This window comes from Dipteris shenzhenensis, chromosome 13, assembly GCF_047967505.1.
Source record: "Dipteris shenzhenensis isolate YYH24624 ecotype China chromosome 13, Dip_SZ_1.0, whole genome shotgun sequence".
NCBI classification, from domain to species: domain Eukaryota; kingdom Viridiplantae; phylum Streptophyta; class Polypodiopsida; order Gleicheniales; family Dipteridaceae; genus Dipteris; species Dipteris shenzhenensis.
In genome coordinates, this window is record NC_141608.1 from 19953157 (window position 1) to 19967072 (window position 13916).

Sequence of the window (13916 nt, forward strand, 5' to 3'; positions counted from 1 at the left end):
TGGACTGGAAGAACCTGTGTGAAGGCTGCATTGAATGCAGTTTTCAGCTTTGGAAGAAACTGGATTTACCAGTTTCTTGCACAAAGGAGACTGTTCAGCCACTGGAGGTTGATTATTCTATGGAAGGCATAGACACAGGGGGACGCTCAGTTTTCAACGTTATGGCTGCTCACTGGGCAGCCCTCCCTAGTGCCAGCGTTGGCACGGGGAGGCTCTCCAAATGCAGGCTAAAGTCAATCAAGTCTGCTAGACCTCTATCACAAAAAATGCTACTTTTTGCATCAGAAAAGTACAACAAACCAGGGAAATTCTACTCTCAAGACATTTACTCAAAATGTTAAAAAAAACTGCTGGCAGAAAGAGATCACAGGATCCATTAATGCAACAAGCTTAATAATAATAATAATAGTACAAACTTTGAACATCTTTGAAAGTCGTGAAAACATTCGAAAAGACAGTAATTGCCCAATTTTTCCAAAATCACGGGAATATAAATGTACTCTTACATTAGTGGAAACAAATAGATCCATTAGAATAATAAAGAATAAGTGAGACACAAGGTCCATTATTGAGGCTGTGGCCAGTCAATCAGCGTTATAAGGACTGGCAAATTAAGCTGTTAAAGGAAGCATACCAAATGGCCATTGCAACTCCTTTTCTATGTACTTACATTTGGGACTAATTGTGTCATAGTACAGTAAGAGAAGAGACACTGACAATTACAAATATTATATACAGACCAATCAAGCTGAATCCCCAAAATCGAGGGACTTGAAAATTTGACCATGTTATCACCAACAATGAGCCTACCAAGCTCGCAAAGAGGAAGCCAAAAGCCGTTACGATGCTGGGATTGTAGTCCAACCTATAGGAAGATGGATACAAACGTGCAGATTTCATTGCCAAAGCAAGACCGAATCCAACGAGCATGTTGAACATGGGCCCTGCAAAGCAACCAGCCATAGCCATGGCTGGCTGGCCAGCCCTTGCCACAGCTACATCAGCCACCAGATCTCCAATGGAATTGCCCCATGCAAGCACAGTCAACCCTAAGAGGGCGGGTGGCAATTTGAGCACTATGCCTAGTGCTGCTAAACAGCCCAAAAGTTCACCAGCGATGAAAGAGATCCAGAAGACGCTCATCACAAATGCAGTGACTATAGCAATGGGGTGCTCATTCTTAGGTGGTTCTTTTGCATAAATAAAATACGCAACCCCCAAAACCGAGCCTTGCAGGAGGATTATCAGCCATAATGGTAGATTAATTCCAGGCACGAGGAAGACGAGGCGTCTATGGGGGGAAATTGCGGAGCTTATTATGTAGAGAAAGATCAATGGGCAGAATACAATGTTGGCAGAGGCATAACTACGATCCCACTTAGACGGATCAACTGCTGGAATAGTCGACCTTAGAATCACGTTCACAGGCAATTGCCAGAGCAACCCAAACTGCAAACAGGGCTCCATCAGCTCAACAGGCAGACACAGAAACTTCAAATAAACACGAAGCATCAAAGCTTACCTTCAGTACTTGTTTGCATGCGCGACAATCTTTGCGGGCACAGCAGAACAAGGGGGAAACCAGCCCGATCAGTACACTACTCAACTTCTTCGATTGCCCAGCCTGTCGGTACACAGTTTGCAGCGTCCCGGCCTCCAGGTCCAAGCTCGGGCAAAGCTCGGAGTGAAGCACACCTGAAGAAAGCGGAGCTGGCTTTCTGTGAGAAGCTTGTGACTGCAATGTTGCAGTATCGTCTGAGTAAAACTCGTCTCTTCCCTGAATATCATTCCCAAGCTTCATTCTGCTGCGATCGCTAGTCTGATCCACATGAAGACCATTAACAGGTTTCATCGAGCTGGGATCGCCATTCTGATCGAGATCTGACATCGAGGCTTTGAGAGCTCCCGCCTTTCCACAGGCGTGATCCATGCCAAAGACCACAATCACGAAGGAGACATACAAGGCTACGAGTCCGGCAGCCTGCCAGAGGTAGACTTCCCCGCTCATGTAGACGAAGAAGAGGAGCGAGACTGCGACGAGGTAGAAGCAGACGTCTCTGACGAAGGGGAGGGGCTTCAAGGCGAAAGGCGAGGCAGCGAGGGCAACGAATCCGACGACAAAGGAGGTGACGAAGAGCCCAGCGCTGAGGATGGCACCGAGGCCGATGCGGGGGTTACCACTCCAGACAGAGGCGAGGGAGGCGAAAACATCGGGGGCACCATTGCCGAAAGCGAGCAAGGTAACGCCAGCGGTGCTGGGGGAGAGGCGGAGGAGGGCGGCGAGTTTGGAGACGACGGGGGAGAAGTGGTGCTGAGCAGTGTGGGAGAGGATGTAGAAGGAGAGGGAGAGGATGGCGAGGAAGGCAGGGACGGAGAGCCAGCGGAGGGAATGGAGGGAGCAAGAGTGGAGGGAGAGGTAGAAGGAGGAAGAGGGACAAGGGGGGAGCTGGAGGTCGCCATAGCCGGGAGCTTGAGATGCAGAAACAGCAGCTGGAGATGTTGAGACGAGGAGGAGTAGCATCGCCATAGCTGCGAGCTTGAGACCGCCATAGCTGAGAGCTTCTGGTGAACAAGAAGATGAACAAGATGAAGAAGAAGAAGAAGATGACGAGAATGAAAAAGCATTTAGCCTCCGCATTGCATCCCAGTTTTCAATTACTAAGCAAGTGCCTATATGAGCTCGTGTGTGTGTCCCCTAGGGGGGCGGGGTGAGGAGGGGGGGGGGGGGTGCGCCTTCGCTCCCATGCACGTGGATCGGGGTCACCCCTTGTGTCTGTGGGGGCAACCTAGGGCCACGGGGCCACGCAGGGACGTGTAAGAGAGCCTCCTTGCGCAATGCTACTGCGGCTCTCCCAACCCTGCCCGAGAATGCTGGGCGTATGTGGGTGGTGGGAATCGAGGGCCAAGGGGACGGGGCGGGGACATGTTCGGAGAGCCCCCCACGCATATACCAACCCCACTAACAAGCAACTCTCACTGCTGCATGGAGGGCTAGGGCTGACTAAGAATGCTGGGCTTGCATTGCAGCTCTAGGAGGGCTATGGGATTGGCTATAACACTTGCAAAAAAAATGCACTAGGATTCATGGGGCTACATTTCCAAAAAGAGGTCCTCTAATGAGGAGCTGACATCAATCGTTTACAAGCGCATGCGTGTGTGTGTGGTGGTGGGGGTGCACGCTTGGGTGAGTTCGTGCATGTGGACAAGGAGGGGGACGAGGGACAGGGCGTAGGACAATCGACATTCTCACCCATTGGTCATTTTCAAACGAGAGAGAGAGAGAGAGAGAGAGAGAGAGATGTGTGTACTCACACCCATCAATCATCTTGTGTGTGTACGTGCGCGTGTGCATACTCATACCCATCAATCATTTTTTATGAGTAATAAGTGTGTGTGTGTATGTGCACGCGTGCGCACATGCAAAATGCATGCACGTGTGCGTGTGCATGTGCGTGTGCGTGTGCATGTGCGTGTCCTAATCATTAAAAATCCTAGGACTTTATCTTACAGAGGAACGTCGATGGATTACTCCTCCTAGCTACTATTATGGATAAATTTGTCTAAGGAAAAAGGCATAAATTATCTCAAGGGCTCACTTGGTTTGCTTGAGACAGCTTTGAAATAAATTTTCTTTGGTTTAATTAGGAGTAGCTATAGTCACCTCTAAGAACCAGTGTGGTGGTTGTACCAAGCCAACATCAATGCGATGGTTGCGAATCTAGATCAGATCAACGTGGGAGAGGTACACGTAGATGACAAGTGGCAACCTGTCTATTACATGGATGGTGCTATAGGACTCATCCCCGTGTATGCAAATCAAGTAAGACCCACCACATATCAAACACCCGTCAAGTGTTTTGGTTGCGGAGAAAACTATCGCATAGCAGAATGCCCACACAAGGGTAACCCCACTTCATTCCAACCTCTGTGCAGGCAATGCGGAGTTGGGCATGCTTGCATGGATTGCCCACTAAGAACAAAGCCTCAGCCAACCACGGAAGTAAAACCTGAAGTACCCCTGGGGATGATAAGTGTGGAAAATCACAGTGTGGCAACACGAAGTGTGGCATCACAGTCGATCTTGATCATAACAAGACAACAGAAAGAAGCGGCACGACAAAAAATCCTTTTCGGTCAAAAAGCAAAGAGCCCTCTGGCAAAACAAGCCATGCCAATTCCACAACACAGTGAGACCATGCCCAACACATCCACGGAAAGTGCCACCCAAGGAGCCAAGGAAGCATACCCCAATACTAAAACTAAAAAGACGCGCCACCAAGCCTTGAAGCAATGGGTTTAACAAGAACAAGAAAATTTTGAGGCAGACAAGATGGCAGCAGCAGAGGTCAGAGCACCATCAACACCTAGCATTGGCACAGTGATTGATCTGAACAACTTCCAAGAGGTAATAGAGCAACATGCAAAACATCCCCAATTGGATGGCACCGCACTAACAAGCTTGATAAGCTGCCCAATCACGATGCCAATTGGGACCTTACTAAGAAATTGCCCTACAATGTGGGAAAGTTTCAAGGGATGGATCGAATTTTCACAATACTTCCCCCCACCTAAAGAAGAGGCAAAGACAATTTCGGTAAAATTTGGTGCTCGAGATGACATAAAAAATGTAACCATCCCGCTGGGTCTACCTCTAATGCAGAAGGCCACATTTAACATCCACCTAGCTGACCACACGAAAATGAAGCCATTAGGTATCATTGACAATGTGTCAACAAAAATTGCTGGAGTAAGATTCACACTCCGTTTACTATCTTGGATCTTCTCAAGGGTGCCACAGCATACTAGATTTTGTTGGGAAGACCATGGCTTTGAGAAGCGTCGGTACTCCATTATTGGGGCATTGATAGGATCACTATCCAAAATAGAGAAACCGCTGTAAAGATAAATCTGGGAACATGGGAAATCAAACCCACTATTCCTAGAAATGTTAAAGACACTTCTTCCACTACAGCCACCAGTCATGCATCCCCTGAACCTACCAATGCACAAAAGCCCATAGAAGGGGATACATAAAGTGACATCAACAATTGGATATAGACGTTGGCTACAATAGATAATTGTAAAACAACACATCTAATGTTGCCAGATGTGGATGCCCAAATGATACAACTAGAAGCACCAATGTGGGATGATGAATAAGAAGTAGTGGAAATGCCAGTCTTCATGATAGGTGTCGAATGGGACAGTGACTCTGAAGAGTTCATAATAGAAGGCTGTTGTGTCGACATAGAGTGGGATCTGGAAACAGAAGCTGATAATGCATCCTTGGAAGGCCAAGTATTTGAGAATGACTTGGCAATCCTACAGGCACTCATGGCCATTGAATTCCCCAAGATCGACCCTCCATCACAATCCAAAAGCAACCGGTCTAGGAAAAAGAAGGAGGGTATACAGTGCCACAAGGCCAAGATAGAGCATTTCAATGAGTTCAAAAGAATGTAGACAAGAGTGGTAGAATTGTACTTGACTAGGCCCACAAAAGCACCTGAGTCCCCAATTTTAAATGGGATCATGAAGGGCTTGAAGGTCTTTTATATGACTGAAGAACCACTCCTTGGGAGTGCAACTCCTATTGAAATTCCATCATTGGTCTCACTAAGCAAAAAGCTTAGAAAGTTGAAACCCAATGTGAGAATGAAGAGTGAAAAGGTGAATAGTAACAAAAAAGAAGAACAAGGGAACACAGGTGAATTGGACCAAACATATTCCAGTGGAGCTAGCAGCCAAGCAAGCACCTCAAAGTGCCATGAAGGCCTAAGGGAAGTTCCCCATTACTTTAAAAACTACACTAGAGGAGAATCAACAATACCCCATTGAAAATCCATCATTGGTCTCACTAAGCAAAAAGCTTAGAAAGTTGAAACCCAATGTGAGAATGAAGAGTGAAAAGGTGAATAGTAACAAAAAAGAAGAACAAGGGAACACAGGTGAATTGGACCAAACATATTCTAGTGGAGCTAGTAGCCAAGCAAGCACCTCAAAGTGCCATGAAGGCCTAAGGGAAGTTCCCCATTACTTCAAAAACTACACTAGAGGAGAAGCAACAATAGTAATGCATAGGCCAGTCATGGAATCAGAGCTCAAAGAAACATAGAATATTGAGGATACCCCAGTTTATGAAGGGCCAGCCAAGATAAGGAAACTGAATCTTGCCTAAGACGGTGAAGAAGAAAAGCCTGTGTACATTGGTGAACAGCTCACTCTAGAAGAAGAAAATGAATGGAAATATTGCTAATGGAATATAGAGATTGCATGGCTTGGTCCTACAATGAAATGAAAGGGATTTCTTCAGAAGTTGCAGTACATACCATACAATAAGGGAAGGATCCAAACCAAAGGTATGTGGACCTTACAGGACAAATCCCAAGTATGGCACCCATATCTATGAAGAACTAGAAAAACTACTGGAGGCTGGCTTCATTTACGAGATCGAGCATACGATTGGGTGTCACAAATTGTGATTGTTCCTAAGAAAAACAAGAAGCTCAGAATATGTGTGAATCTCAAGAACATCAATGCAGCAACAATCAGAGATCATTATCCCCTACCATTAATTGCAATAGTTTTAGAAAGGGTAGCAGGATTTGAAGTATATAGCTTCTTGGATGGGTTCAGCCGGTACAACCAAGTACAAATTGCACCTCCAGATCAGGCAAAGAGAACATTTGCCATAGAATGGGGTATTTTTGCATACAGAGTCATGCCATTTGGCTTACGCAATGCCCCATCTACTTTTCAAAGGGTAATGTACACCGCCTTCAAGGAATTTCTCTACAAGTTCCTACAACTCTTCCTCGACGACTTGTGCATACACTCAGGAAAAAAGGATCACTTGAAATGCCTTGAAGAAGTGCTTAAAAAATGCAGGGAGTATGGAATCTCTTTGAATCCTCTAAAATGCTAATTCTTGGTCACACACGGAGTAGTCTTGAGACACATAGTCTCTCGACATGGGATTGCAACTAACATGGAAAAAATAAAGATCATCATGGAACTTCCCCCCTCGCTAAATGCCAAGGGAATTCAAGTCTTCATGGGACATGTTGGATACTATAGAAGATTTAGACTGAGGTATACCATGATTGCAAGGCCCCTATACAAGCTCCTAGTCAAATTCATTTGGACAGACGAATGCAAACAAGCATTCGAAACCCTCAAGTGGAGATTGATCACAGCCCCTGTTCTAATGGCACCAAATTGGGACATAGACTTTCATGTACATACAAATGGTTCCAATTATGCAGTAGGGAGTGTGTTATGTCAACCTAGCAAACACAACAAAGACTACCCAGTATACTTTACAAGCAGACAGCTAAATGATGCGGAGGTGAATTACACCACAACATACAGAGAAGCCTTGGCAATTATCTATAGCGTGAAGAATTTTCGACACTATCTATTGGCTACTGACTTTATCTTCTACACAGATCATCAAGCCTTATTATATCTTGTGAATCAGCCATGTACCATAGGGCGAATCACTCGATGGTTTCTACTGCTACAAAAATTCAATTTCAAAATCATGGTGAGAAAAGGAGCTCAACATTTCATTGCCGATCACATGTCACAATTGAGGACAGGAGAAGAGCCGGAAGAATAGAAGATGACCTACCAGATGCCGCATTATTTCAAATAGACGTTGTGCCTAATTAGTGTGCAGACATCATTGGGTATTTAATGGCAGGAAGACCACCTCTTGAAATGAAAGCAGCGGATGCTAGGAAACTAATTCTAAAAGCTACACCCTATTAACTCATTGCAGGACAACTATATAAGATGGGCAAGGACTAGGTTTTAAGGAGATGTGAGATGCCACATGAGATCATGCCAATCCTCAGTGAAGCACGTGAAGGCATTGCAAGTGGACATTTCCAAGGGGAAGCAACAGCAAGAAAAGTCCTCGCAGGATACTAGTGGCCAACACTTTGGTCAGATGCCTATGAATATGTCAAAAGCTGTGATGTATGCCAACAATCTTCTAAACCACAACACAAAGACTTCAATTTCCTAACAATAGTCGTTGCACAAAAACCCTAGAAATGGGGGATTGATTTTGTGGGTCCCATCCATCTAGCAGCAAAAGGAACACAGGGACGCTACATCATTGTGGCCACAGATTACTAAGTGGGTTGAAGCTAAAGCCATCAAAAAGGTAGATGCCAAAAGCATAGCAAGGTTCTTGTATGAGAATGTGATCACCCGATTTGGATGTCCCATTGAAATTGTGTCAGATAGAGGCACACATTTTGTCAATGAGGTCATCCAAGAACTCTTGTCTGGCTTTATGGTGATCCAGAGAAAGAGCACACCTAAGTGGTTTGAAGCTAAAGCCATCAGAAAGGTAGATGCCAAGAGCATAGCAAAGTTCTTGTATGAGAATGTGATCACCCGATTTGGATGTCCCATTGAAATTGTGTCAAATAGAGGCACACATTTTGTCAATGAGGTCATCCAAGAACTCTTGTCTGGCTTTATGGTGATCCATAGAAAGAGCACACCTTACTACCCCCAAGGGAATGGACAAGCCGAATCAACCAACAAAATTCTATGTATTGTTCTCACCAAGGTAGTAGAACCAAAACGTTCTGATTGGGTAGAGAAACTAAATGCAGCCTTATGGGCATATAGAACCATACTCAAGGTCAGTACAAGAAATACACCTTTTCAATTGGTGTATGGCCTTGAAGTTGTGGTCCCACTGGAATTTGTAATACCTAGTCTATGCATAGCAGTAGATAAACCCATGGGAGATCATGAATCACTGAAAGAAAGACTCTACCAATTGGAGAAGCATACAGAGACCAGATTAGTTGCCTACAATGCCATGACAACACAAAAATGAAGAAGGAAGGCATGGTTTGATAGAAACCTCAAAGACAAAGACATCAAGGAAGGTGACCTGGTTCTGTTGTACAATGAGTGTACAATACCAAAGTCCATAAGGGCAAGCTCAAATTTCTAGGTCCAGGACCCTATAGAGTAAAAAAAAAGAATCCCATCGGAGCTGTGCTGCTAGAAACACTAGATGGAGTCCAGTTCACAACAACAATAAACAGGAGTCGACTGAAGTGCTACTACATCAACATGCAAGCCGTCTTCCATAGCTAGGACTAGATTGTTTCACGAGCACTCACTTAGCATATGTAAGCCTTCGCACATATAGGTAGTTTCAATTGATTTCAACCTAGGGCAACCTAGGGCTCAGAGGTGATGACTGAGTCCTAGCTACCCTATGATTCCCTTAGCAAATGAAGCATATAGGAGGAATGCTTACCTCACTAGTCATGCATAGCGCACCCACATGTTTCGAGCACCATGAATAAATTGCACAAAATAAAAGCCCCAAGAGATACTTGTTTTAAATCTACATACACAACACCCTTATCACACAAAAAGAGTAAAATGCATTAGCCACTCACAAAAGAAATGTGCACTCTTAGCACATAACACTATATTGGCACTGTCAAACTGGGACCTGATTCGTGTGTGCAATGCCAGGGTGAAGACAGTCCAATAAGATGGGAAAAAGGTCTACAACGCCATCGACAAAGCGACACCATGCCAAACGGCCTAAGCCTCAACCTCAATAGCCCTCCTCAAATCACCAACTTGAAGAAGGACATGGTGCAGAATCACCAACCCAGAGGTCAGCAGCAAAACAACCATGGCTAGTGGTTTTGGACAGTGATACTGATGAGCAAATAAATGCAACATGCCAAGAAGAAATGCCACAGAGCCAAGGGATACTAGAGGCAGGAGAAATTGAGCCAGAGCAATTGACTATGCAAGATGCAGGTGCAGAACACCTTGAGGACCAGACCAACAAAGAGCTAGCAACAGATGGAACAATACAACTTGTATGGCCATGAGTCTCAACGTTCGCCATGTCACCTAATGCTTACAACTTCTTGCAGTCAAAGGGACTAGGTAGTCTTTTTAAGAAGCTAAAATCCTTCTCACCAACACCTACTATGATAGAATACATTTGTTAATCCATAACATCATATAAAAGCAGAGAGTTGGAGAAAGATAAGTATGGAACAGTAACATATAAAGAAAAGACCTTACAAATCTACCTCAATAGATCAACTCTGAAGGATTCTTTCTCATTTCTAGATGCACAAGAAGAATATCCAAAGAAACATTTGGATGTGAGATTATCTGAAATTTGGGATTTATTCCCACCTAACACAAAGTCACAAAGCGGGGGAATACGCCATGAAATGATTCTGGACCCCATATGCAAAGAGGCAGCTAAGTTTTTGGCTGAAATTTTCAATCATTCAGGAGAGAAAAAACTATATGTCAATAAAAACTCTCACACTCCTTGGTAGAGAAAAACTACAAGATTAGGCTCAACACATATCCTTGCTGCTAAGCAATTATGTATCCACTACCCATAATGGCAAAAGCTACATTGCCCATCTATTGGCCATAATAATTGGGTTTGCAATAAGATGACTCTACACCCCTCTCAACATAAGATATAGAGGAATTTGAGCATTGATATTATCACTAGAATGGGAATTAGACCCTCCACCTACTCTCAATGAGGACAGCATGGAAGGGCAACAATCCGAACAGACTCCAGAGAATGACAATATGGAACTTTGCCAAAGAATACTACAACTCAATTCAATCTTGCTTCCACAATAGAAGGATTCAAGCATGGAAATCCAAGAGGATACCATTCCACATAATGACTTTGCAAGAGAGCCAAACAACATACCTCTCCAAGAATCACAAGTCACCAATACTGACAACTCCACAACTCTAGAGTCACAACCCCCAAATGTCTCTAGTGGCACCCTACAATAGACTGTTGTTCAAGTCATAGATCAAAATTCCACATGGGCACATGGGAATTAACTGTATGGCCAATACAAGCAAGGCCATAGCACATTCCAGATCATACAACATCATAGCCAACAGTTACAACAATGGTCTCAATTATTTACTACCATGGTGTCAGATGAGCAAGAAAGAGAAATGGAAAAACAGATGCTCCCATCACTCCAATCCAAGTTGCACTAGAGAAGGAAGGCATGGAATCAAGGGAGATACTTGTGCACACCAAAGCGGCTCAAGAACAAGAGATACTCCAACTCTGGGTGCTTAATGATCAAGTTCTAGGGGATCCAAAAGCAGCTCAACAATTCAATAGTCTAAAGCTTGCATACACCTCCACATTGGGTAAGTATAAAGATAAGTGCATGGAGTGGCAAAATCAAAAAGCTATAATTTCCAAGTTGGAAATTCAACTACTGGGTCAAGCCCATTATGATGCGGAGGGGTTAGCACAAGATCTTTTGATACAAGGCATCACTACATTATACCAAGAGCTTGTTGCAGTCCTCCAGCAAGAGGATCACCTTGAAGGAAGAATATGCATACTCTAGAAACACTTGCAAACCAAAATGTTAACATGCAGTATATGGTCTTGATTGGACCAGGCTAGTAAGCACAAAGAATCTCCAAGATCTACGCCAGCACATGGATGAAGACGAGAGGAATGTGTTCTATCTCTCAATGCATGCAAATCTCATACGGGTAAAGGCTAATGCAATACTACATTATGAATGCTTGATGGGAATCCCCCTCTTCGGGTAATAGCCGGACTCCTATCTTTATTGCAACAATCACTAGCAACTTCCATGGGATACAATTGCCAGAAAAATCCAAAATTAGAGCTGTCAATGCCTACCAGAAGCGACATGGTTTTCTAGAGGAATATGTGGTCTACTAGAGCTGTCAATGCCTACCAAAAGCGACACGGTTTTGCTAGAGGAATATGTGGTCTACCTTCAATCTAATCTCCCCTATCTTGCCACTCTCTATTATAATCTACTCACATCCCTACCTAACTCCAGTACTATCCTCCATACCTTTTCAAAAATCCACGCTAATCCATATTCCTTGCCATGCCTCTTTGCCCATGCCTCTCAACACTATCACCTAATCCAAGAATCTAACTCTTATCACCCAGTTACAGCTAACTTTTTTCCAACACTTGGCAATCCATCAAGTTGCTAAATCAATTTGTCCTACTCTCCCTCCACTTTCCTCCAACATCCCTACTTCTAACTTCTCGAATTCACTACTTGCTTCGACCTCAAGCTTTTCCCCTATAACATCTTCCTCTCCCCAAAGACCACATGTCCCTCCAATCTCCCTTGAGTTTTCAATGGAAGACACCATTAATGATTCCATCAATGAGCTTCAAGAATTGGATAATCCAATTCGCACACCCACAAGGGAGTTGCAACAAGATACAGATAGGATTTCCATGCCTGGTAATCCCATTGGTGGTTTTTGGAGGATGGGACCTCTCAAACATGCAGTCAAGAGGAGGATGGGACCTCTCAAGAATTTCAATGAGAATCCGCCAAGCACAAATCACTCCAAACATCAGCATGAAATTGGAGCCACAGCCTGCTTGGTGTAGACCAAAGCTGCTTAATGAAAAGTACCTCCTTGAATACATGCAGGCTCCATCTTCCTTTCGCATGCATCCCACATTTGATGCGATGCCCGGTCGCTACTGGTGGGATGCCAACTAAGTTGCATTAATTCGCTTGATTTTTGTTTTGATTCGAAAAAACACAAAAAATCACGATTTTCCTGATTTAAAATGAATGTAACAAATTTTCCTTATTTATTCGTACGAATAAAACTCTATTTGTACAAATAAAGTTATTCGTACTAGTAGATGATGTTATTCTTACGAATAAACGTAGTATAAACTTGCAACAGCCATTGCCATTTTTGGTATTTGTACGAATACATCCACCTGTATTCCTTGCCACTTGAGCCACCTACTTGCCTACCTGCTGCCACCTCCTGCTTGCCTACCTACCACCTCATGCTTGCCTACATCCATACCTACCTCCTGCTTACTTCCATACCTACCAACTCTCGTCATAGGTACCTTACTGCACCCTTACTTGTGTTATAGTCTTTCGTTTTGTTTTGATTAGGACTCGCACTTATCTTTTGTTTTGTTTTGATTAGGACTCGCACTTATCTAGTAATTAATGTTTGTTTTGTTTTGTTTTGATTAGGACTCGCACTTACTTTTCTTAGGAGAGTTGTGTGTTGCAATTTTTTAAATTGTTTAATATTTATTTTGTATTGTATTTAAATGTGTAGACAGGCTGGCACTCATCTCTCTTGTGAGAGGTGTGTGTTGCAATCTATTTTTGTCGTGTGTTGCAATTTTAATTATAATATAAATAATTATCTTTTACCTGAGGCTGGCACTCATCTATCTTAAGAGAGTTGTGTGTTGCAGTCTCAGTTTGTATAAAAATGTTTGTTTGTAGGAACTCTTGGGCTGGCACTCATCTCTCTTCAGAGAGTTTTAGGTTGCAGTCCAAGCTTAGTGATATTTTTATAGATGCTTATTCTAGCACTCATCTCTCCCTTAAAAGTTGTGTGTTACGTCTACATTTAGAGATGTTTTCAAGCACTTAGTCTGGCACTCAATTGTCCCTTGATAGTTGTGTGTTGTAGTCTAAGTTAGATACCATGCGATGTGCTCTTAGACACTTAGTCTGGCACTCAACTGTCTCTGGATAGTTGTGTGTTGCAGCCTAAGTTAGATATCATGCGATGTGCTCTTAGACACGTAGTCTAGCACTCAATTGTCCCTTGATAGTTGTGTGTTGCCAGTTGAAGCCTAGTGTTAGATGGTTAAGTCCACGATTAGGTTATACCTAGGTCATTTTTTGTGTTTTTATTTTCTATAGTCTGTTACATGATTTGGGCTTGAGTTGAGAGGTTATACCTAGGTAATTTCTTAGACTGCTTGCATTGTTAATTGTTGAGACTTAATGAGTTTCTTATTGCACCTGGCACTAAATCCTTTTTTGAATCCTGTGTTGCAGCTTACAGCA

At 43.6% G+C, this 13916-nt stretch overlaps 1 protein-coding gene across 1 annotated transcript; it reads right to left on the minus strand.

Moving 5' to 3' along the window:
- Positions 1 to 507: 507 nt before the first annotated feature.
- CAX11 (cation exchanger 11) lies at positions 508 to 2611 on the minus strand. The gene is made up of 2 exons (XM_087384314.1): positions 1523 to 2611; positions 508 to 1449 (listed from the first exon to the last, which is right to left on the minus strand). The coding sequence occupies exons 1-2, from the start codon at positions 2525 to 2527 to the stop codon at positions 688 to 690; spliced, it is 1767 nt and encodes a 588-aa protein (XP_087240440.1). The 5' UTR covers positions 2528 to 2611; the 3' UTR covers positions 508 to 687.
- Between the last annotated feature and the right edge of the window lie 11305 nt (positions 2612 to 13916).

Excerpts from the sequence above, each read along its gene's own strand:
- CAX11 (XM_087384314.1), bottom strand. The coding sequence starts at position 2,527 with ATGGCGATGCTACTCCTCCTCGTCTCAACATCTCCAGCTGCTGTTTCT. Across the intron at positions 1,450-1,522 it reads CATGCAAACAAGTACTGAAG|TTTGGGTTGCTCTGGCAATT; the intron begins GTAAGCTTTGAT and ends CCCTGTTTGCAG.